Source organism: Chrysoperla carnea, chromosome 1 (assembly GCF_905475395.1).
Source record: "Chrysoperla carnea chromosome 1, inChrCarn1.1, whole genome shotgun sequence".
NCBI lineage: Eukaryota > Metazoa > Arthropoda > Insecta > Neuroptera > Chrysopidae > Chrysoperla > Chrysoperla carnea.
The window spans coordinates 102416163-102441381 of NC_058337.1; the positions used below are offsets into that span (position 1 = coordinate 102416163).

The 25219-nt window shown below is 31.3% G+C and overlaps 3 protein-coding genes and 1 long non-coding RNA gene across 5 annotated transcripts; 3 read left to right on the forward strand and 1 right to left on the reverse strand.

The window, feature by feature from the left end:
- Positions 1–4983: 4983 nt before the first annotated feature.
- Positions 4984–6084, forward strand: LOC123305800. Its single transcript, XR_006536859.1, has 4 exons — positions 4984–5062; positions 5135–5253; positions 5645–5789; positions 5858–6084. It is a non-coding gene; the product is annotated as an uncharacterized LOC123305800 (long non-coding RNA).
- A 9870-nt stretch (positions 6085–15954) lies between these two features.
- LOC123304981 (serine/threonine-protein phosphatase 2A activator-like) lies at positions 15955–19331 on the reverse strand. The gene is made up of 7 exons (XM_044886558.1): positions 19184–19331; positions 19027–19115; positions 18694–18897; positions 17472–17689; positions 16789–16913; positions 16436–16644; positions 15955–16174 (listed from the first exon to the last, which is right to left on the reverse strand). The coding sequence occupies exons 1-7, from the start codon at positions 19221–19223 to the stop codon at positions 16031–16033; spliced, it is 1029 nt and encodes a 342-aa protein (XP_044742493.1). The 5' UTR covers positions 19224–19331; the 3' UTR covers positions 15955–16030.
- On the forward strand, positions 18995–23858 carry LOC123304980 (cryptochrome-1). 2 transcript variants are annotated; one of them, XM_044886556.1, is made up of 2 exons: positions 18995–19131; positions 21001–23858. In XM_044886556.1, exon 2 carries the CDS (start codon positions 21004–21006, stop codon positions 22648–22650), a length of 1647 nt encoding a protein of 548 aa, XP_044742491.1. In that variant the 5' UTR covers positions 18995–19131; positions 21001–21003; the 3' UTR covers positions 22651–23858. The 2 variants fall into 2 exon arrangements, with proteins under 2 accessions (XP_044742491.1, XP_044742492.1); XM_044886557.1 differs by having other exon boundaries at positions 19039–19126.
- Positions 23859–23974: 116 nt separating this feature from the next.
- On the forward strand, positions 23975–25139 carry LOC123305673 (tetratricopeptide repeat protein 19, mitochondrial-like). The gene has a single exon (XM_044887454.1). It carries the CDS (start codon positions 24006–24008, stop codon positions 25071–25073), a length of 1068 nt encoding a protein of 355 aa, XP_044743389.1. The 5' UTR covers positions 23975–24005; the 3' UTR covers positions 25074–25139.
- Positions 25140–25219: the final 80 nt, after the last annotated feature.

Here is a 25219-nt window from a genome sequence, read left to right on the forward strand (position 1 = left end):
TAATTAAAAACAATTTTTTTTTGCTCCACCGCAAACGTGATCTGTGACGTCAATTCGACAACCAACGACAGTAAAACAGTGTCAACAGTTATATTTATATATCGTTAATATCAACTTTAAAGGGGTCTATATAATATCATTTCTGAAAGTGAAGAATAAAATGCCACCAAAAATCAACCTGAGTTTTCAAAGACAGATTAATGAAATCTACCGAAAATAACTATTTTTATGATATGGGAGGTTTTAGTGTAAGATGACAGGTTCAATGCACCCAAAGTTCGTGAAGTAAAAGCAACTTTGTGAGTACTAATTTTAATAAGAAAATGCGTAACATTCTAGAAAGAAAAATGTGATTAATAAAATTTCTAAAAAAAAATCATCCAGGGAGAGCTATGGAGACTTTTATAGCATGTTGAATTTTGGTAAATTTCGTCATTTATAGCTTAATCCCCTTATTAGAGGCTATAAAAAGTTTTTTACCTATTATAAAAAAAGTATGCAACAAAAAGACGATCTTAAAATTGACATATTTAAGTTAATTTTGAAGCTAGAGAGTCAAATAAAGAACGAAAACTATTACTTTATTTGAATTTTTTGTTTGTTTCTTTTAATTGTAAAAAATGGTTTTTTTAAACCTCAAAAGAGTGGGTTAAGCACCCTCCCCGCGTGACAAATTTCAAAGATGCAACATTTTTTTCCTTATTACATGATTTTTTAAATACTTTCATTGATGATTAGGCAGCTAGCTTTATGTTTTACTCCTCTTTGATATACTTATAGCTACGATCATGTATAAAACATATAGTACAACTATATCAGCAATTTTTATTATTATAAATTTAATTTAAATACGAATTATTTATAAAAATGACCCTGATACTTGTTAGTAGTTTTTTTTTATTATAAATGAAAATCGAGTCTGCATTCAACAAAATTTTTATAAAATTATTTTATCACATATCATTTTTAATGTTTGGAAAATACCTTTACAACTTAAACAAAAAAATCTGATCGCATTGTAAGAAAGTTTTCTTTATGGCTAAATAAACGTGCCTTATTGGTGATATGCTTTTTTACAGTTTACCACCCCAAAGCCAGCCCAAAAATGTACAAAAATTCCTCCGTAAATTTAAAATTTATATTTATTTAATTTCCTTTTACCTTAGGAAATTCAAAAAATATTTAAACGAGTTAGTCCACAAAAATTTGTGCCCCTGTTCCGCCAAAAATCTCTACCAATAATATGAAACGTTTATTTATCCTTAAAGTAACATATCTACCTACAAAGCGGCAGACATTTTTTCAAATTATACAAAAATTTTACAGCATTTTTGCAGGTTTTTTAATTTATTATTAAAAAAAAAGCAGCCTGTAAAATCTGCGACAAAGACCGGATTAACCATTAGGCAGAGTAACTAGCATATATTTTATCTATGGTAACTAGACAAGTAACTACTTAGAAGTCCCGCATTGGCTGGGTAACCCGACCGCGCACAAAAAATTGAAAATATTTCATAGAGAGTTGTCAGTTGATGAAATACTTTATACTTACAGAACAGAGCCATCGAATAGAAGAACTAATAATATAATACTTACATTAACAAGAAGTCAAGAATATAATAAGGACATGAAACTTCCTATCTGGGCGGGAACTAGCTATCGGTCGTTGCGTACTTTATACTGCGCATCAGGCTGTCTAAGTGATTGAAAACACGTTTTCAATCACTATCAATTGATTAAAATAAACCGAAAATTTAAAACAAAAAACAGCCTGATGCGCTGTATATAAAGTACGCAACGACCGAAAGGACTAAACTTCGCCCAGGTAGGCGCCTTTTTCCTGCTACCCTCTACTCCTATTTTGACGTCCTTAATATATATGTTCTTGCAAGAAGTTTAAATTAAAATACCTCCGTCTTATTTTACTCGCATCCCTTCATCAACCATTGAAAAAAACTTATGATCTTCCAATGGCTGAAAAGGGGCCGCGACATGGTTAATCCGGCCCTGTCCGCCACTATTTCTTCCATGAAATAAATGTTGAAACAAGGAAATTGGACCATATTTCGTCCGAAAAACGTCCAATTTTTTTAATTTTTAATTTTCATTTGCCTTCTGCCACATATTGGGATATTTAATTGTAAAAGCGAATAATACGTATCATTATCAAAACTAAATAACCATAATTCAATTTTTCAGATTTCAAAAAAATATCCAGGTACGAAGTTTTATAAGAAAAAATTAAACTAAAATAGTAAAAACCTGATAAGAAAATACAACTTTATTATAAAGAATTGAGGAGCTTATCTGCAAACCGGGTTTTGTCCAAAAATTTCCAAAGTGGGGTTTTGATTGATTATTACTCTATAGGCTCGTTTACATCAGAAACAGTATTCCATTTTGTGCAAAAAAATATTTGTCCCATTAAAAACTGATGTTGAAAATGAAGGTTTTGTGCAAAGTGTGTTTTGTCCACCAGAAGAGGTAGGGTTCTAGCAATGCAAACCGTGTTTTGTCCACTCAGCCAATAGGAACTGTCCTTTTGCTCATGTGACTAACCACCTATTGGTTACTTCAGCTTCAAAATGTACCTGTTGGTCATGTAATTACGCAAGCGAAGAAGAATGATGTGAACAAACTCCTACAGAAAATGTTTGATGAAAACTGGGCTGACAAGGAACCTTTAGAAGATCTACGGCTTATGTGGTATAAGAACATTATTTTTGAAAATCCAACAGCTATTCAAGAAGCTGAAGAAGAAGAGTGTGACTGTCTGGCAAAGGAAAGGTGCAACCTTCACATATAATGAACTGTTTATGAACCCCATAACAGAACTGTGTTTACCTTTTTGATGTTGATATCAATAAACACGTTTGCATTCAAAACGAGTTTTGTCCAAGATAATTTTATTCAAACCGAGTTTTGTCCAAACATTTCCTGCAAAACGGGTTTTGTCCAAACTATAATGTTGATTTTTAACACTTTATTGTTTACTTAAAGGTAAAGTTAGTATTTAAATTGATTTAAGGAGTTAATATAAAAGAGCAGAAAAAAATTCAACAAATAATTATAAAAAGAGATAGTTGTATCAGTTTTTTCTCCCTCCTGAAAAATCCACCGAATGTGACAAAACCCGGTTTGCAGATAAGCTCCTCAATTATCAAAATTCCCCGTTTAAAAATACTTAATTTTCTTATTTTTATGATATACCTTTTGTCCCAGCTACACGTAATTCCCCAAGAAATTAAACAGTGGCGTATCAATTGTATTTTAATTAAATATTTATAATTAATTTGTAATTTTAAACCTACTATGGTAAGCCCGAGCGCAAATTGAGACGCAAGTTATTGGTGAGGTGAGATGACGCAGATTCTATATAGGGATAGATGATGTAGTTTCTTAAAGCACGCTTCATTATTACTGTTATTAATAACGGCATCATAATCTTTGGCTGCGAAAAGTAGTAAAGTATGTTCTGAAATCGGGATTTTAATTTTTGATGCATCGGGAAATTGCATCCGATTGTATCATTTAGTGAGTCTTCCAATCGTCTCAGGAGAGATAGATGCCCTAAACGTATTTAATTAAAAAAAGTTTTTATATAGGTAATATGTATATGTATTTTTTATACACTACATCCAAAAAGTATGGGAACAGTCAAGAAAGGCACTTTCTTTTGAGAAATGAAATAAAGCTGTAATCGCAAAAAAATTTTGTTCGAAATTTTTGAAGTTTTAATTGTAATCCTCCATAAAAGTTTTTCACAACTATGAAGAAAAATAATTTTTCGATTAGAGCGTTAACTAACCTAAGACTGTTCTATACACATTTTTGATTGCCGAGAAATCATTCTTTGATTGGTGGAAAACAAAATTTATAAAGAAAAGTGGTTTTCCAGACAAGAATGGTTAAGTTGTTTATTTTTTTATAAGGAATATTTTTTACATTTAAACTTTTGTTCTATCTCTAACGGTTTACAAGATGGGTCCTTCGGATCCAAGAACCAATTGACCTATGTTGCTCATTTACGAACTCGATATCTTTATTCGTTTCTGATTTATCGTGTCCATAGACGGACGGACAACCGGAAATGGACTTATTAGGTGATTTTATGAACACCTATACCAAAATTTTGTTCATGGTATCAATATTTTTAAGCGTTACAAACTTGGGACTAAACTTAGTATACCTTGCATATTACATATATGCATGGTATAAAAATAGGGGTTTACATTTGCTGTAGAAGTCCAGGGAACTAACAGGGGAATTGATTTTCATTTCATTCGATAGATTTAAAAAAATATCGGACACGTATTTTTCCGTTTATCAAAACAAAGGTCATTTCTCGAGTTCTTAGACTGTTCCCTTATTTTTTGAATTCCCTGTATATAATAACATTTTAGTATTTTATTATATCTACGACTTGATTTAAATAATCAATACCTATAATACGTATAAAACAAGTCATTATACCTTTACATGGTATTCTGTAGCAAATATAATATGTGTGGGAAGGTTGTTAAGGTCGGTCATTGGACTAACGTACATAATTTTCGATAAAGAAAGAATTTGGGAATTCCAAGCACATTATAGCAAACGCTTAGGTTAAAGAAGTTTTTGTCTATATTTTGCAAATTGTATAAATAGAAAATAAAATAATAATAATAATAATAATAATAATGGGGTTTAACCTCCGTTTTTTCAAGACATTATCTATAACAGAGGCCACTCACATCATTATTTTTTTATCTTTATTTATTTTATTTTAAACTACATTCAATATATAATTAAATTTTTATGATGTGAGTGGAGTCGATTACTTCGATTTGGCATTTATAAGAGGACTTTATATTAAAATCTTCTATTAAATTACCAACTGTGGCACAGTTGACAAAGTGGAAGCGTTTTTTATCCGCGATCTTAGTAAGTGTGATCGAATCTGAAAAAAAAATATTAAAGTGGACAAAGGAACGGTCTAGGATGGAGTAGTAGTCTGTGAAGTGACCACAACTCCATGGACCATCAATCAAATGTCAAAATATTTGACGACAACAAAACACATGTGAGTTTTTATTTCAACACTTAAGTAATTTATTTAAATTGAAATATAAATATTCTTTCTTTTTGTTTTTAGCGTTTACAAATATGTCAGTACTAAAGTTAAAATCATTAAATGAATTTAAAAAAAAATAAGAAACTAAAAAAAAACGATCACAACTTCACAAAATCACAAGGCGACATAACCTTATTAAAGTAAGTTGGTTTTTCTTTTTTTTTTTATTATTTTTTTGTTTTATTAAAATGTGTGATCCTAGTTGGAACCGAAGATTTCCGATTTTGGCGTAAAATTCGTCTTGTGCAGTGAACCAATTCACTATCCTCGGTATCTGACCCGTGACTCGATTTAGTCAAGCATTACACGGGGCAGAATACAGCGAAGATTAAAGACCGCGAAGTCCAGCTCCGAGCGAGTTTTCGAGACACCCGTAAATAGGGCTGTCTAAACTCGTGGTCAGCTACCTTCTAAGCGCGGTATTGGTCCACATACACAACAAAATTTATATATTTTATGAAATCGAATTGGAAATGTTCAATCGCTCATTTTAAAACTACGTATATTAAACGTTTTTGAATTTTTTTGTAGGTAAATCTCCAATTACTATTAGATACGGATTAAAACAGAAGAAAAAAAAATAACAACCGTACCTTAAAATCTAGGAAAAACCACCATAGGAAACCGAGCGGTACACAGCCAAACAAACAACACCAGCCGTTGATGAAATGTCCAGGTATAATTAATTTGATCGTTATGTAAGTCCACTTCTTTGAAGTTAAAACCAATTATCTTTATTTCCAGATTAAATTGCCCAATCAATCCATCAATTGTACGATGTAATATTAAAACGTGCTCGCGTTGCGGGCACGAACGTGTATTTTATTGATTGTAATAAATTTTTATCCTTGATGTGTACCATTCAACGGTGATTTTTTCAAGAGTAATTCCGTCGTTGATTATCCCAATCCATGAATTGTCGATGTAATATTAAAAACGTGCTCGCGTTGCGGGCACAAACGTGTAAAATTATTAATTTTAATAAAATGTTTATTCGAAGTGTATCCTTCAATGGTGATTTTTCAAGAGGACCTAATTTTTAAATTGTCTCATCTTATCAGCTCGGTTCTGTATTCATACGCCGCTACGTTGTTATTGTTTGTTAAATTTTAATAATTGTTGCGCGTGGTGGCTATTCACACGTTAGCGTGTACTGACGTCCGTTCACACGCTAGCGTGATTTTAATTCAATTTTTTTTTTTTTTTATTATTTTATTTTTCACTTTTGTACATATTTCTTTTCGTGTTCGTGTGTTTTAATGATTGTTACCCCTTCTGTCCCAATCCGTATAATGTTTTTGATCGTGCTTATTACTCTAATTTAAAAGATTTTTAATTACTGTCAACCTAACCTACAATCAAAATACTTTGAACCTTATTGAACGGTTCAGTCTCCCCCACTTTAGAGAGAAATACTATTGTATTTCGGAATTTATTATATTACACCGCTGACATTCCGGACAGGACCTAACATAACCGCGGACCTCCTCAAACAGCCGTGGCCACCAGAAGCGACGGGCAATGTCCCTATAACTTTTTGTAATGCCGGGGTGGTTTGAAGCTCTTCCATCGTGGTGATAGTAGAGAAGCATTTGTCTCATAGTTTTAGGTACCGGGATACGTCGCAACCTATTCCTCCCTACAATTTTTAGAAGAAGGGAGTCCCGTAACTCATAGCCTATTACATCATCCCCGGCCCGTAGGCGCACGATGATGAGCCGTAGCTCAGGATCTTCCTCTTGCTGTCGTTGCAGAGAGGTAAAGGTTTGTAGTACCTCGTCTAAAACTGAAATTTTTCGTGTATGTCCGTCTGTCAAATTTTTATGGAAGTTGTCTGTGGGACTTTCCTCGTCGTTTGATATTATGTTTGGTTTGCTGGATCCGTCACACCGAGGGACGTCTTTGAAGTAAGTATCTATGTTTACTTGATCCTTGATTTTGTACATATTATCTCCTAAATTACTATGCGATAAATTTATTAAAGACCTATTCGCACTTTGATTGCAGGATTGGCTACATGATATCTTACTTATCGATTCACATAAATATTTTAATTGGAGATTTACCTCATGAATATCATGCTCGTGTGATGCGTTGAGTCGTGTTTGGGAACGCATAAACTGTATGACTCTTGATGGTGTGGCGTCCTCCTCTCCTACTGTTGTTGTTGGCGCAGGTTGACCAGTCGGACCTGCATGTGCTGGTGGCGCAAGAACAGGATGATGTGATGGAGTTGTATTCTTTTGCGTAGTTGGCGCAAGATTCACATGATTTGGATACGTTGGAAGAGTTTGTCCATACTGTGGAACACTCCCCAACCCATAACCAAGATACTGATGCGGTTGTGCAGACGACGCAGGTGGAACCATACCAGGCGCCGGATTCAATATCGGTACGTTTCCAGGACTCGTACCAATAGTTGATTGTGGTACATTTCCAGCCAAAACTGTCGTGGGTAGGGTGGAATTGGCTTTCGACACTGATGGTGCTATTGTCGTAATACCATGAGCACCTGGAATATCTGGCGGAGTAGCGTAACTTGGTGAAGTTGCGTCAACAATGGTACCCAATCCAGCAGTGTTACTTGTTGTCGTTGTTGTGTTGACGGCGATTGTTGTAACCACCATTGGAGCATCTGCTGATGATGTCGTGTGCTTGTTGGACCGTGTAGTCGGCATCCTCTGGCAGTTCACCTAGACGTTGCGCTCGTACGAACAATGGAAAAAAAAATTAGTAGTATGTATTTTTTTTTTTGCAAAATTTATTTTAACTTATGAGCCAATAATCCTTTTTTTTTTTTTTTTTTTTTTTTTTTTTTTTTCTCTAATCCAGACTCGATCAACTACCCTACGCTATATGCTACCAACTTTGGCATTTATAAGAGGACTTTATATTAAAATCTTCTATTAAATTACCAACTGTGGCACAGTTGACAAAGTGGAAGCGTTTTTTATCCGCGATCTTAGTAAGTGTGATCGAATCTGAAAAAAAAATATTAAAGTGGACAAAGGAACGGTCTAGGATGGAGTAGTAGTCTGTGAAGTGACCACAACTCCATGGACCATCAATCAAATGTCAAAATATTTGACGACAACAAAACACATGTGAGTTTTTATTTCAACACTTAAGTAATTTATTTAAATTGAAATATAAATATTCTTTCTTTTTGTTTTTAGCGTTTACAAATATGTCAGTACTAAAGTTAAAATCATTAAATGAATTTAAAAAAAAATAAGAAACTAAAAAAAAACGATCACAACTTCACAAAATCACAAGGCGACATAACCTTATTAAAGTAAGTTGGTTTTTCTTTTTTTTTTTTATTATTTTTTTGTTTTATTAAAATGTGTGATCCTAGTTGGAACCGAAGATTTCCGATTTTGGCGTAAAATTCGTCTTGTGCAGTGAACCAATTCACTATCCTCGGTATCTGACCCGTGACTCGATTTAGTCAAGCATTACACGGGGCAGAATACAGCGAAGATTAAAGACCGCGAAGTCCAGCTCCGAGCGAGTTTTCGAGACACCCGTAAATAGGGCTGTCTAAACTCGTGGTCAGCTACCTTCTAAGCGCGGTATTGGTCCACATACACAACAAAATTTATATATTTTATGAAATCGAATTGGAAATGTTCAATCGCTCATTTTAAAACTACGTATATTAAACGTTTTTGAATTTTTTTGTAGGTAAATCTCCAATTACTATTAGATACGGATTAAAACAGAAGAAAAAAAAATAACAACCGTACCTTAAAATCTAGGAAAAACCACCATAGGAAACCGAGCGGTACACAGCCAAACAAACAACACCAGCCGTTGATGAAATGTCCAGGTATAATTAATTTGATCGTTATGTAAGTCCACTTCTTTGAAGTTAAAACCAATTATCTTTATTTCCAGATTAAATTGCCCAATCAATCCATCAATTGTACGATGTAATATTAAAACGTGCTCGCGTTGCGGGCACGAACGTGTATTTTATTGATTGTAATAAATTTTTATCCTTGATGTGTACCATTCAACGGTGATTTTTTCAAGAGTAATTCCGTCGTTGATTATCCCAATCCATGAATTGTCGATGTAATATTAAAAACGTGCTCGCGTTGCGGGCACAAACGTGTAAAATTATTAATTTTAATAAAATGTTTATTCGAAGTGTATCCTTCAATGGTGATTTTTCAAGAGGACCTAATTTTTAAATTGTCTCATCTTATCAGCTCGGTTCTGTATTCATACGCCGCTACGTTGTTATTGTTTGTTAAATTTTAATAATTGTTGCGCGTGGTGGCTATTCACACGTTAGCGTGTACTGACGTCCGTTCACACGCTAGCGTGATTTTAATTCAATTTTTTTTTTTTTTTATTATTTTATTTTTCACTTTTGTACATATTTCTTTTCGTGTTCGTGTGTTTTAATGATTGTTACCCCTTCTGTCCCAATCCGTATAATGTTTTTGATCGTGCTTATTACTCTAATTTAAAAGATTTTTAATTACTGTCAACCTAACCTACAATCAAAATACTTTGAACCTTATTGAACGGTTCATCGAGCTTATACAAACGTCGACAGTGTGATCAATTTTATCGCCCCATTAATTATAATTATTCACACTGCCGCTTCCTGGATTCGAACCAGCAACTTTTCTTTCTAGGTGTACACTTATCTACCCTTTAGGTTGGTTGGCCTTTTTCTGAAAATCTACAAAATACACACCTTTGTATCTCCGTGTATAATGTTCTTCGTGATCATCCGTAGTTTCTTCGAAAGTTTGTACTTTCTAGTTTTTCATTTACAAGAGGAATTGATTGTGCATGAAATCCAATATATGGATCGAAAGTTAGGGGTCCATTCATTTATTACGTAAGAATGATTTTGGAGATTTTTTATTCGAGTTTCTTTTTATTTATTTTGAAGTAAAAAAAATGCATTCTTATATAAGATAACTTTTTTCATCTTTCCCACCCCCGACCAAAAGGAGGAATGGAGTGATAAAATTAAGCTTCATATTAAAAAACTTGTACAAACTTTCGAATGAGCTTTGGATGATCTCGATTAGACCATTGTACATACGTGAAGATGCAACTTTTCGAATTTTCGCTAAAATTTGAGGTTTTTATGGCTCGTGTGCTGAAATGATTCGGAAAAAGAACTAAAGAATTAAATTTTCATTTTGTTAAGTTTTATTATTCAGAAAAACAATCCGATGATGATTCCTTGCTTCTGTTTTGCTTAGGTATATACAAGAAATTTAAAAAAGTTTTCCCTAAATTTTTATACAATGGTTTACAAAACACTGCTTTTCAAAGTTGTTCAAGGCTTTCAAAATTGTTTATAGCGAGAAAACTGTTTATTACCTTTGGAAAAACACAAAGGCAATCGAAAATTTAAAATCATGAGTAGACCTACGTAGACAGAGAGACGACCTACACAACTCTCCCCTCTAGTATTTGATTTTAGTACGGTATGAGTATTACTACTAGTATTTTTAAACCAATGGAGTTGGTTTCCACTGCTACAAAATAAAATACAAGGTCATTGATCAGACGTTCAATATGTGAACGTGACGTCATGCGTCATACTCATACGCTAAAATATAGGTATTATATATAAAATCGTCAATATTGCACATATACATTTTATCTAAAATGATTGTAAGAAGCTGTTTGCATAAAATCAAACGTCATTGTCGCAAGGCTGCGGCGAATGGTCTGAACATCTCTTTAAATTAACCAAAAATATAGGGTCATCAACCTGAAAAGTTTTAGCTTTTTATACCATGTATATGAAATATACATAGTATATAAAGTTTAGTCCCAAGTTTGTAACGCTTAGAAATATTGATGCTACGAGAAAAATTTTGGTATAGGTGTTCATAAAATCACCTAATTAGTCCAATTCCGGTTGTCTGTCTGTCTGTCGTCTGTCCGTCTGTCATCACGATTACTCAAAAACGAAAAGAGATATCAAGATGAAATTTTTATAGTGTGCTTAAGACGTAAAAAGTGAGGTCGAGTTCCTAAATGAGCAACATAGGTCAATTGGGTCTTGGGACCGTAGGGCCCATCTTGTAAACCGTTAGAGATAGAACAAATTTTTAAATGTAAAAAATGTTCTTTATAAATATAATAAACAACTTTTGTTTGAAACATTTTCTTGTAAACATCACTGTTTACCCACGAGGACGCTAATTAGGTGAAAATTTTGTAATATGTATTAATATGGGAATATCAGAGTAGAAATCTTTCTTTATTTACGTGAAGTAAAAAAACAAACGATTGCGTCATCAAAACTGTCTATACATGGTATTTCAACAATTAAATCAGTCAATTGTTTGTTTTCACTTGCTAAAAAAATAAATAGGGTAGGTATTAATTTTGTGTCTTATGTATATCACCGACGGACAATATTGTCATTTAGCATTATTGCCTGGAACCCGAAACTAAATTCGAATTGTCGGCATTCTCGTAAACTATCCGTAAAAAAATTAAGCTCAATTATTAAAAATTATGCTTAAAATCTAACTCTGTCATAGATAATCTATGACATCATTTAGCTTGTCATATTCGCAAATGAGAAAAAATTATTCCCGCACTCATCGCAATAAGATAGGTCGTAACCTATTGCATACATTTTTCATCGAATATTCGATGTCTGAAAATTTGACGCGTGGCTGAATATTTGGTATTGAGCCAAATTACTATTCATGGCATCTCCAATCAAAATAGCAAACAAATACAATTAAAAAATTTTAATATAATATTAATAAATTAATTAAAGTATCTTATTAATTCTCTAGCTTGTTTTTCTGTGGGTCTGCAAGAGTTTAAATCTACTATGGAAAGTTTTATTAATGACGAAAAATAGAACTACGATCTAAAAATATATGGCACCGATTTGATTCTTAAGATATAATTTTGTTCAGTATGTAAATTATATGTTACGCACTGCGAAATTCTTCACGGGTCGACTAGTTTTATTATAAATAAAATAGGCATAACATTGTTTCTTTATACTTTACCCACGGGATTACCACAATAGCCTTAAAATGGCCTTTAAAAATGATCTAATAATAAATATAAGGCAGATAAAATATAATTTTTTCCCAAAATGAATAGAATATACAATCTACAAAGTAAAAGTTACATTATTAAAATCGCAAAGACTTATTTTTTTTTATTATTTAATAAATTTATTCATAAAACTTTCTATGTCAAATTGAAAGTATAAAAAATATATGTATTTAAAATTAATGCTTGTTATATCTTCACCATCAGGTAGAAAGGAATTAAGACAAAAATGTTAGTTTCGAGATAATATGAGTTAAATAATAATTGAAAGGACATGTGTACGTGGCAGGTGGGGGAAACATATATTTTCAAGTAATATCGCTGGCAGAGGCGAAATTAATTTCCAAGCATAAAAGTCGGAAGTTTTATTTGTAATCAGCAGATTAGTATTTTAATTGCGAATGGTATAAGCACGGGAATATAACCAGGGAAAGTGGAAAAAAGGATAATTTTAGAGGTCACCAATCATGATTTTAATGTGGAAGTCGCAAATAACGAAAAGAACAAATGAAAATATACTAAATTCTTCGCAAGGGAGTTGATAATCATGTTGCGACTTCTTTGGATCAAATAAAATAACTTCGGACGCAGTGATCATACACTTATCTCGTTTGAACTAAATTGTAAAGCTTTTTTTAACTACCTACATAATTATCTCAAAATCATCATTTTTGTGACTTAAACTCTTTCTACCTACCGTCAAAAATACATTAAATTCATAAAGTAAGTACAACTTATTGATAAAATTGCATTAGCAAATTGTTTTTGGAGGAATGAACGAGTCCTATTCCTTGTTATACCATGTATATGAAATATACATAGTATATTAAGTTTCGTCCCAAGTTTGTAACGCTTAAAAATATTGATACTACGAAAAAAATTTTGGTATAAGTGTTCATAGAATCACCTAATTAATCCATTTCCGGTTGTCCGTCCGTCCGTCTGTGGACACGATAACTCAAAAACGAAAAAATATATCGAGCTGAAATTTTTACAGCGTACTCAGGACGTAAAAAGTGAGGTCAATTTCGTAAATGAGCATCATAGGTCAATTGGGCCTTGGGTCCGTAGGACCCATCTTGTAAACCGTTAGAGATAGAAAAAAAGTTTAAATGTAAAAAATGTTCCTTATAAAAAAATAAAAAACTTTTGTTTGAAACATTTTTTTGTAAACATCACTGTTTACCCACGAGGGCGTTAATTAGGTGCAAATTTTATAGTATGTATTAATATAGGAATATCAGTTGTGTGTGTGTGTCTATTTAAAAATGAATATCTTTTGTTATTTACGTGACGTCAAAAAAACAAACGACTGCGCATCAACACTGTCTATACATGGTCTCAACAATTAACTCAATCAATTGTTTGTTTTCACTTGTTGTGTATTTAATTTACAAACCTATAAAATTGTCATTTAAGGCTGTTCTATACACACGTAGTGCTCGATTCAGTCGAGCGGCAAAAATTTGGGGCTATAAATTGGGATTTTTTTTGAAACCCACTAATTTTGGGTCATTCTTTTCAGCTGTGGTGTCAATTTTTCACTAGCTATCACTTATGTGCTTAATTCTGGGACCAGGACTCCACATTCTTGAAACTTATTATAGAGCTAGGTTAATTTTGATCACAAATTTGAAAAGAATGATCCAAATTTAGTAGGATTGCATACTTGGTTTATCAAAATTGGATAAAATTTGGATGTGATAGAGCAAAATTAAATATTTTTTTGTGCCAGTCGAAAAAACAGTAAGGCAGACAGACACAATAATGATTCTATAATGATTTTTCATCTATGATAGCGGAACCCTAAAAATTGAACTAAATTAAAATATCGATATGTATATTTTTGTAAACTGAAAATTTGCCAAAATTTATAATTCATTAATAGTTTGCAAATGATTTTATTAAACTCTCTTTGTATATAAAAATAGATTAAAATAAATACAGATAGGTAATGTGTCTAAAATTATTGTTTACACAATATTACATGTGAATGAATTTTTTTGAAATAAATTTTCTTAATAATCAGTCAAAATTCTTTAAACATTTACTTGATGAAAAATTCTGGGCAAAAAATGTGCAAAGTTTCAGAACTGTACCCAAAAGTGCAGATTCTTTTCCTCATATTTTCACTAACAGCACTACTATCTAAATTGATGGTCCCAAAAAGTTTTTATGACAAAAAAAAATTACTTTGTTGATAATTACTTTTGGAATATTCACGTTTTTAATCGAATGTTTATATAAAGAGGGAGAAGATCTTATACTAGGCGAGTAATTAGGTAATGAAAATATAATGGAAAGCTTTTGTAACAAAAGTAGCACGTTTTATTGTGAAATGTCAATCACTTTGAATAATAACGGAATGACGTAATACTTATTGATTTATATTTGTTAATTTACGTCATATATACGTTGGAGAATAGTAACGTTGTACAAGTACCGCCAAAAAGCTTGCATAAAAAATGTCATTAGAAATAAGTCCACAAGCCACCTTATGCTTGTTTCACTTTAAACGGTATCGTAAGAAAATTAGTATTGTTATGTAATATAACAAAAAATCGTTTTAAAATAAAGTCAATGCAGGTTTCATGTGTTAAAACTGCAAAACACACCTCAAATCTTAAAATAGTACCGTAAAGGTTTTAGTAAAAAATTTTACATGCTTTTGAAGGGCACAGCTTAGAACACAAATTTGAATTTTGCATATATAGCCTGTTTGGTAATTCTATGATCTCCTTAAAAGGGATAACACTATTACACCTTAGACTATTAAATATATGGAGTGAGCTTCAAACAATTTAAATTGAGTCAAATCCATCATGGCGACGGCGTGGAAATGTCAAAACAAAGTGCTATTGTCATACTTGTCATTGAAGATTCGTAAGTAAAAATATAAAGTGATACGTGATAAGTATTTTTTTTAAGTCAAAAAGCGAAAAAGATCAGTGAAGTCTCGATGTTTTATCTAAAACATTTGATATGAAAATTTGTAATTTCTAATTGTGATATGAAAATTTGACATTCAATATATGTTTTTTTTTATAAATGTCCCTATATTCAATGTATATTTTTTGGATAAATGTCCCTATATTCTTTTAATAAATGTATAAATGATAATTTCCTTAACTGACTCAAGCAATTACCTAATGTTGGTACAACTCTCACTGTACGGAAAGATAGGCGATGATCAGTCGATGTACTTAATGGTCTAAGGATTACATTTATTTACGACAAAGATCAATAAATAAATTTCTGGTCGAAAATGCATGACTCCCGAGTTAGGGAAACTTAATAAATGTTTTAATGTTTTTTGAGAAATCTTCTTCGAACAAATCAACATGTTAAAAATTTACTGAGTATTTCGGCAGGCCTCTAAGTAGTACTAACCCAAGGCCCCACAAATTCACGATCCGCGCCTATCCACCGTGCTTACTGCTTAATTCAAAACTTAATTATCTACCATTTCCAACAACATGGCAGAGTAAATCATATACCAAAATGATCATTACTTCCCTAGTTACTGTAATCCATTTTCACAATGTGACACTTCGTTATAGAATTAGAGTTATTGGGTTAAGATGGGCGTGGAATTTTTGGATTAGCTAATTACATTAATATTATACCTAAAATCATACCGAACCTTTTTTGTAACAATAGAATTAAAAAAAAAAAATATTTAAAATACATTAAATCAAATTGAAACGAATAAAATTTATTTACAAATTACAGCTATAATACAAATTTTACAAAAATTCATTTTTTATTATGGTTTTTTTTAAAATAATTATTAAATAATGCAAATAAGTTACAATACGAGCAGCAAAAACAAAAAATACTACAATATTATTATTTTTTGTCAAACTGAGGTGCAGGAGGTGGTGGCGCCATACTTGTTCGAATACTGCGAACATTCGGATTATTTTTTATTGCTTTGAAGGGCAACAACGAACCAAAATAAATATGTTGTACAACTGGAAATTTGCTTAAAACCTGGAAAGAAACGACGGGAATCATTAATTTTATTTAAAAAATACAAAAAAGTTTATGATTAAAACAAATAAAAACCATTGGCAAACATAAAAAAGTTTTGTCTCACATGTTAATAAAAATTATTGAAGCTAACAAAAACCGTGAAAATAGTATTAGGAACTAAGAAAAGCGAAATAATCTAGAAAAATTTTAAATAACTCCTACCATGTGATGATTGATTCTATTAACTTCGAAATCAACTACTATATTTAATTAATTTACCTCTACTTTATACATTTTTATAAGTCCACCATTAACTTTACTCCAACTAGGTACACCACTAACGCCCCATAATTGATTTGAATGTTCAGCGAATGGACCGGTCTTCACACTATTTATGTATTTAATACAACCTAAAAATAAATAATCACTTCCATATTCTTCAAGAACTTTTGGATTTAAAAATCCCGCTGGTTCGATAACTTTGTGATCTGAAATAAATTAACAAATGGAATATAACAATTGTTTTTTTAATATTAAAATAATAATAATATCAAAATTTTTAGAAAATTTCTTAAATTCGGGGAAAATATAGGATAAAGCTTTTAAATAAATGATTTAATTTGTAGTCTTACTAATTAGTTGTGAACTACCCCATATGAATGGTACAAATTGATAATCATCCAAACTCCAAACGCCATGACTTCCTGCTGGTTCCATTCGATATGTTTGTTGTAGTTTTCGTACAATTTCTAAATACCTTAATAAAATAAATAAATAACATTAAATATCAACTATTTTCAAATAATAAATACTAATTAACTATAGACAAGTAAAAGATTGCGAAAATTAATGGTCAATAGACTAAAATAATGTTATGTTTACGGTAGATGCAGCACAGACCTAGCGATGATATTAAAATTTAAATTGAAGAAATTCTTACAGATCTAATTTAAATAATAAATATGTACATATCCATCTGCAGAATTGCGGACTCTTTACAAATATGTAAACTCCAACGTAATCACAGCAACTCTAAGTGGTGTGAAAAATACGATCAGAGAAGTCTAAAAACCACAGCCACTGTGAATTTCGAATTACTACACCAGCTACAATGACGCCGAGTAATGTTAACTAAACAAATTAATTTTTATTTACCAATTACCAATTTGTATTTTAGAGCTTATCGTTAATTTAAAAACTAGACGATAAAATAATTTTGCAACAAAATCTTGATGGTATGCTTTGTTAAACCACTTTCTCGGAAACTAAACTTACTTTTCGCTAATCAGTCATTCGATTACAAGTGAAAACATACCTATTAAATACACGTAATACAACAGCTTCTTTATCAGATTGAAGAAATGCTCCAATTTTAAAAAGGCAACAAAGAAACATTAAAAATGCTAGTTCATGACCAGTTCCATAATCGATACGAGTTGAATTTCCAAAGCCTTCTACTAAATATACAATTAATTCCGGTATTGCTCTGTACATTGAAGGTGGCAGTGCTTCTTGTAACAGGGTCAATGCTTGCTGATAAAAAAATCATTTTAATTAATTAATTTTCAATATACAAAAAATAGTTCTGTAAATCATTTTTAATAGGTTATCAATCAGTGTGAAAGAGTACATACACATTAAGTAATGTGTATAAGAAATCAATAAATAGGTAGTATTTACTTATTTCTTTCTTTAAACGCAAAAAATAATTAACGCCTGCGCTGATTATTGCCAATTTGATTATTGTTATTTGTCCAGACTAAAAGTTCTGACATCCCCAAACAACTATATATAACAGAAGCTGGGTGAACTAGACGCCGACCTTGCGCTCGGGAGCTAACGCACTTTGAACACAGATGGTGGTAAAAGTCACTTAGTCCCGATTAAAAAAATGAGGATATTAAGAGACACAGGCTCAAAGCAACAGGACCTTCCTGGAAAACGCCCATAGGGCCTACGGTCGTTTAGTGATACGCTAGAAGCAATAAGTCACCGTGTCATCTCCCGACACGAACTGCTCCATCTAAATTAAGAGGCGGGGGTCTATTAATAGGCGGAAGTCTTTTAATATTTGATGAAACCCTCCAATCCCAGACTGGAGATTTCCCCCTAAAAACTAAGACAAAATCGCCAATCAAAGGATAGCAGGTGGCTGCATTTATAGCTTCCGTGTCTACTTGAGCAATGGCCGAGCAAAGAAATTAATCGGGTCAGTCATTTATCCACTGTGGGTGGTAGGCGGCTACCTGATTATTTCACAAACCAGAGTTTGCAATTAACGACAAACTTCAACATCCGAAAAATATCGTTAAAATGTGAGTTTATAGGAATTTTGGTTAGCTTTCGATATGAAGTTCTCCAGCTCCAACATAAAATTCGTATGTTTAATATTGACAAAATTAGCCTGTGTAAAATGATTTCGTACACACATTATAAGAAAATTGTTTTGCAAAATGTCTTAATGCGTAAAGGCGCGGTTCCTCGAGTATCAATGAATATTTCAGTTATTTTACTCAATTGAGCAATGAATAACATACCGTAGACAATTTATCATGCCAAACACGAAAAGCTTGATTTCCAAAACGTTGCGGCTGTTGAACAGGAGGAGTTTCAGCAATTAATGCATCAATTTTATTTAATAAAACAATAATTTTCGTTATGGATTGTGATTCTGGACATTCTGTAGATATTGGTTTACATTTAACAGCGTCATTCAATGCTAGAATAAATCCCATATATTCCTAAAACAAAACAACGAATAATTAGAGAAGTTCCCCCACTTCAAACCTGTTCACCTTTAATTATTTTTGGTAATAAACACACATTGTTTAGATTTTAGTAAGTTTTAATAAAAATAGATATTTACTTACAAAATAAGCTTCGGATTTTTCCCAAAGGGACATATCGCCCATTGTTTTAACTGATTTTTCCGGTACAACAAATTCATGATCTTCACCAACTAAAATCAAAGTAAGGTTAGTCTTCCTTAAAGGTTTTTTTTATATTTATTTTATAATATTTATTAACCTATTTGAAAATTGGTTTCCTTTTTCGATGTATTTTCCATTTCTTTTAACGAATTATTAAAATTATGTAGACTTTTAAATTAATGAACACTTATCTGTCAAATACAAAACATTGAAAAAGCCGATAAAGTTTGTTCTTTTTAACACTACTTTGAACCACTGATCTGACATCTGAAATTTCTATGTCACAGGATAATGTCAAACTCACAGGAATACAGGCTCGTATTTATAATATTTTTATTATAAGAGTTATAATTATTAAATTTCCACGAATTTGAGAAAAATTATAGATTTGCAAGTTTTCTGAAAGTTATGAAAAGTTAATTGTTAGGTTATTTACAACTAAAAGCAAAGTAGCTGATAAATGGAGTTTAAATTCATTTTCATACCATAATAATATATATTTTTTCACGGTTCGTAAGTATGTCGGAAGAGTGTGAACACATACCACGAAAGTTAGATAATTACGATCAAAAGAAATGAAGGATTTAAAGCTAGAAATTAAGATTTAGTAATATGCAATAATGCATACGATATTTACATCATGGTCTATATTCGATTATTTTTGATGTAATATGATACATACAGGCGTAAACTAAATATTGACAAATATATTGTCTAGTAATCTTAATTAGAGAATTACTAGACAAGATATTTGTCAATATTTAGTTACGCCTGTATGTATCATATTACATCAAAAATAATCGAATAGACCATGATGTAAATATCGTATGCGTGATTAAAAGTAAGCAACAACAATAAGTAATAATAATAAATAAAGTGGATAAACAAATTAAAAAATTCATTGAGTTGAAAAAATTGCATTCGTGTCTAGAACTCGAATACCCTAATTGGTAGGGCGCTTGACATGAATCCAAGAAGTCCGGGTTCGTGTCCTGGTTCGAGTGAATTATTTTCAATTCTCTTTAATTTAGTAAGCTGTTTACTAAGAAAAAGGTATTGGTGACAAGAATTTAGCATTAACAGTTCTATTTGATAAGGGTAAAATTAAATATATTTTTGGTGTTTTCTACTTGAATAGTTTTTAACAACTGCCCTAAACGAAAACGATTCGAAGAAAAGCCTGTAGGATAATTAGAAAAAATAATTTGTTGATAAAGCAGTTTAATATATGGTTTAAGAGCACTTCTCTTGACATCTTAACAAATCGAGAAAAATTTAGGGCATTTCAGTAGGTACCGTGGAGATAGAGGTTCTGATACTATGTTCAGATTCCGATATCGTTTGATTTAATAAGTAATCTTTTAACGATTTTCTAAAATCTAAAGAATATCTGGAAAAAATAAACATTTTTGATGATATTGTATTGTTGGTTCCTTGGAATTTTCACTTAATTCTAATAAAATTTTGAAAAAACAATTCAATTTTAATTTTATTTTCTGTCATATTCTAGAAGTGTTAACAAGAACAAACCTAAATTTTTTAAAGTTTTTCCGTATATTTCAAAAATTTTATACTGCTGTAGAGCCTAAACTTTTGCAAAAACTTTATTGCACTTTGTTAACGCTTAAGTCCCGTATTTATAATGCTAAGAAATAATCAATGAAGAGAAAAACTTTTTGTCATGTGTTATCTGGCTCTTGACTCAATTACCTTTCGCTTGGGTTAACTTCTAATACAACAAAAATTATTTAAAGAATGATGAATTATTTATTTAAAAAACCCCAAACTATTTATAAGATTTCTAATTTAAATAAATAAAATACAACTATAAAAATTATTTTGGTAAATTTGAAGTTTAAATTCAAAAAGCTAATCTTAAAGTAAATACTAAAAAAGATTTTTGTAATACTTTAGAAAATGGAAAAGAAAACAGTAATCCATTGGTTTCGTAAAGGTTTACGAATACATGATAATCCAGCATTATTAGCAGCCATTGAAGAAGCTGTTAAAAGTAGTTCAGCATTACGACCGATTTTTATTTTGGATCCACTAATTTTAACATGGATGCGAGTGGGACCTAATAGATGGCGCTTTTTACAACAATCACTGGATCAGTTAAATGAAAATTTAACGAAAATCGGTTCAAAATTGTATGTAATACGTGGTACACCGGAGAATGTATTCAAACGAATTTTTAAAGATTGGAATATTTCGTATATCACATACGAATATGATACCGAACCTTATGCAAAACGAAGAGACGCTTTGATTGAACAATTGGCTCATGAAGCAAACATACGAATTGAGAGTGAGATCTCTCATACCATTTATAATACTCAATTAGTAATTAAAAAGAATGGAGGTAAAGCTCCGTTAACAATGCAAAAGTTTTTATCAGTTGTTGATTCAATGTCAAAACCACCAATTCCGGTACCTGCTCCAACGAAAATACCTGAAATATGTAAACCTACTTTAGATTCATTTGAAAAAGAAAATCCACATTGCTATGATTGTCCTACTTTATTAGAACTGAAAGTAAATGAAAAAAATTTAAATGCATGTAAATTTCCTGGAGGTGAAACCGAAGCATTGAACAGACTAAACAAAATTTTATTGAAAAAATCTTGGATATGTAATTTTGAAAAACCAAATACAAGTTCAAACAGTTTAGAACCAAGCACAACAGTTTTAAGTCCATATTTAAAATTTGGTTGTTTATCATCAAGATTATTTTATTATGAAATAAATAAAATTATATCTGGGCAAAAACATTCTAAACCTCCAGTTTCGTTAATTGGCCAATTAATGTGGCGTGAATTTTATTACACAGTCAGTTCCGATACACCTAATTTCGATAAAATGGTTGGTAATCCAATTTGTTGCCAAGTACCTTGGGATACAAATGAAAAACATTTGGAAGCTTGGACTTATGGTAAAACTGGTTATCCATTTATTGATGCAATAATGCGACAATTACGACAAGAGGGTTGGATACATCATTTGGCAAGACATGCAGTGGCATGCTTTTTAACTCGAGGTGATTTATGGATATCGTGGGAAGAAGGACTAAAAGTATTTGATGAATTACTCTTGGATTCAGATTGGGCATTAAATGCTGGTAATTGGATGTGGCTATCTGCATCGGCATTTTTTCATCAATTCTTTCGTGTATATAGTCCTGTAGCATTTGGAAAGAAAACAGATAAATTTGGAGATTATATTAAGAAATATGTACCTGAATTAAATAAATATCCTGTAGATTATATTTATGAACCCTGGAAAGCACCGTTAAGTGTACAAACCAAAGCGGGATGTCTTATTGGAAAAGATTATCCAAAAAGAATTGTTATACACGAAGATGTTTACAAAGTGAATATCAGTAAAATGTCTTTAGCATATAAAAATAATAAGACAAACGATAATAATAAACAAAAAGGAGAAAGCTCTAAAGAATCTGAACCAGCAGCAAAAAAAATGAAAAAAGTTTCAAAATCCACAAATACAACAAAATCCGATTCTAAAAAGTCCAAGCAAACATCGTTGACCAAATTTTTAAAGAAGTAAATTATGTTAATTATTAAATAAATGAAAATTTTGTGTTTTAGCATTAAGTAATTTTTTCTAATACAGTGGAACCGCGGTAATCCAACAAACGTTGTGCAAGGCAATGCCGAATTATCGAATTTGTCAGACTATAGAGTACTACCCACAAACTCGCTGTATAGTCTGGAACTTTTTGAAAAGAATACCTTGTAATCCGACAAATAACATATCAAAGTGAAGAGATTTTAATCTTTTTCTAATTTCAGCCCCGAAGAATTCATGTATTTATTATAAATCTGCATTGTACTTATCATTATAGTTATGTCGGATTAGACAGGGGCCGGATTACCGCGGGTTTACTGTATTTATAAAATTTGTATTATTTCAGTAATAGATACTTACAGACCAAAAACGGATTGTTAATTAAGGAAATTAGTGCCACGCATTCGCGAATATTCGCATATTTTTTTAAATTTGCATTTGCAAAAAACGATGCGAATTTTTTTGGCAGTATTTTTTGTCACATAAGCATTTTAGATTTACGGCATTATAAATTGCAAAATAAGTACAAACTTCATAAATATGTGCTTTAACATTGACTGTTGGGCACATACAATTATAGCAAACAAACTTCAAATCAAAACAACCTTAAGTTTACTTTTAATGGACTTATATGGTGTGTTTTTAATGAACTTATACGGTTTGCTTTTTATGGACTTATTCGACAAACTCTTTTACACAAAAAATGAAGAATTTTAAGTTAACGTTCACGCTCTTCACAGACGTCCAAATTCCACCGTAGCCGCAGCGACACTAAGTGGAATAGCTAATACATTCGTAAAACTATGAAAAAGGATATGCAATTCATCAATAAACAATAAACACGTTTTATATATAAATGTTACATGGCCTTTGAGGCCGGCTATAACTTACCCGGACCCTCTCATATGTTCCATGGCCTTTGTGGCCGAATATAACTTATCCGTGCGCTCTTCACAGACATACAAATTTTAGCGTAGCAACATCGACACTAAATAGAATAGCTAATACGCTCATAGAGGTCTACGACCTCAGCTACTGTGAACGGCAAATACCGCAAGTATTTCTTTTTAAAATTTGTAAGGTTTGCCGAGGATCAGATACTCGGCAGCAATGATACTGGGTTAAAATGTTATGGATTCGATATGGGAGACCGTAAATTCTCTTTATTACAAAAAAAATTCATAAATCCTAGCTTACTGTGAAAATGATTTATTTTCATAATATGTCAAAAATATTTGCATTAATTAGTTTCAAATTATTTATTTTTAAAAAAATTAAAATGATTTTGGAAACTAAATGAATATGAGAAAAAATGTGATTAAAAATCGTTTCCAATGTCAAAATTTGTAAAAAGCTTTTTTCAGAAATTCTTTATGTTCACTCAAAATGTTATTAAAAATCAAAGAATATCATTTTTTCGCGACTATTGTGGATTAATTTATCATATACCCAAAAAAATTATACATTATAAGAATGAATTGATTATTTTTCAATTAACAACTTTTGTGGGTTTAAAGCCTATCATACCTGAAGACAGTCGACCACCATGTACGGATAATAAAAAAAATATCGAAGCTATTATTACAATGGCTGAAAAAGCTTTATCAGAAGGTCAAATACAGGAAGCTGAAACAATACTCTTGGTTGGATTGAAAATTGCTGAAAATAATGATATGGAAGAAGAAATATGCCAGATATATGATTGTCTTATAAATATTTCATATTCCATTGGTGATTTTGGGAATGCTCAAGATTTAATCCATCAAATAGTTTCACGTTTGATACGAACCGGAATGAAAACTGATGATGATGTAATTATCACTTTTAAATTGAAATTGGCACGACTTTATAGTCACACTGCAAATAATGAGGTTGCTGAATCTACATTTAAAGAATGCATAAGTCTTCAAAAGAATAAACTAGATAGTGGACCTTTATCAGATAAAACCGGAATATTATACATTGATTTATTATTTTGGTATGGAATATTTTTATTCCAAAATGAAAAATTTGAGGAAGCTTTGAAGAATGTTGAACTAGCATATAATTATTCAAATAAAATCCAAGGCATAAATTCATCACAAGAGCTAGTAATATTATCGATACTTGCCGAAATTTTATGTGCATTAGCACAATACGATCAAGCTATTGTTTATTTAACAAATGCAATTGTAATTGGGAAAAGTATCAATCATCCGGAGTTAGCATTATCGTATGTTTTATTAGGGAATATTTATTTGAAAAAAGAATTAATTCAAGAGGCAAAACGCTGGTGTGAGGAAGGTGCAAAACTAAGTCTACAACAGAGAAATATTCGTGGACAACAAGCATCACGAGTATGTTTAGATAAAATTAAACAAGCTTTTGATACTAAATATGAATTAAATCAAGAAAGTGCCTAAAAATTAAATTGAGTCGTAATCTCTTATAATAAATATATATTTGAGACATTTTTTTTTTTCGTATAAAGCACAAATTTTTTTTTTATATAAGCACAGAGATAAAATGTTCACAAAATCTGTATTTTACAATATATAAGTATACAACA

What these genes read in the sequence shown, in the direction of transcription:
- LOC123304980 (XM_044886556.1), top strand. Translation starts at nt 21,004, where the DNA reads ATGGAAAAGAAAACAGTAATCCATTGGTTTCGTAAAGGTTTACGAATA.
- LOC123305673 (XM_044887454.1), top strand. Translation starts at nt 24,006, where the DNA reads ATGTCAAAATTTGTAAAAAGCTTTTTTCAGAAATTCTTTATGTTCACT.
- LOC123304981 (XM_044886558.1), bottom strand. Translation starts at nt 19,223, where the DNA reads ATGGAAAATACATCGAAAAAGGAAACCAATTTTCAAATAG. An exon ending in GGAAACCAATTTTCAAATAG is followed by an intron (nt 19,116 to 19,183) that starts GTTAATAAATAT and finishes CTTTGATTTTAG; the next exon opens with TTGGTGAAGATCATGAATTT. An exon ending in GGGTAGTTCACAACTAATTA is followed by an intron (nt 16,645 to 16,788) that starts GTAAGACTACAA and finishes AATTTATTTCAG; the next exon opens with ATCACAAAGTTATCGAACCA.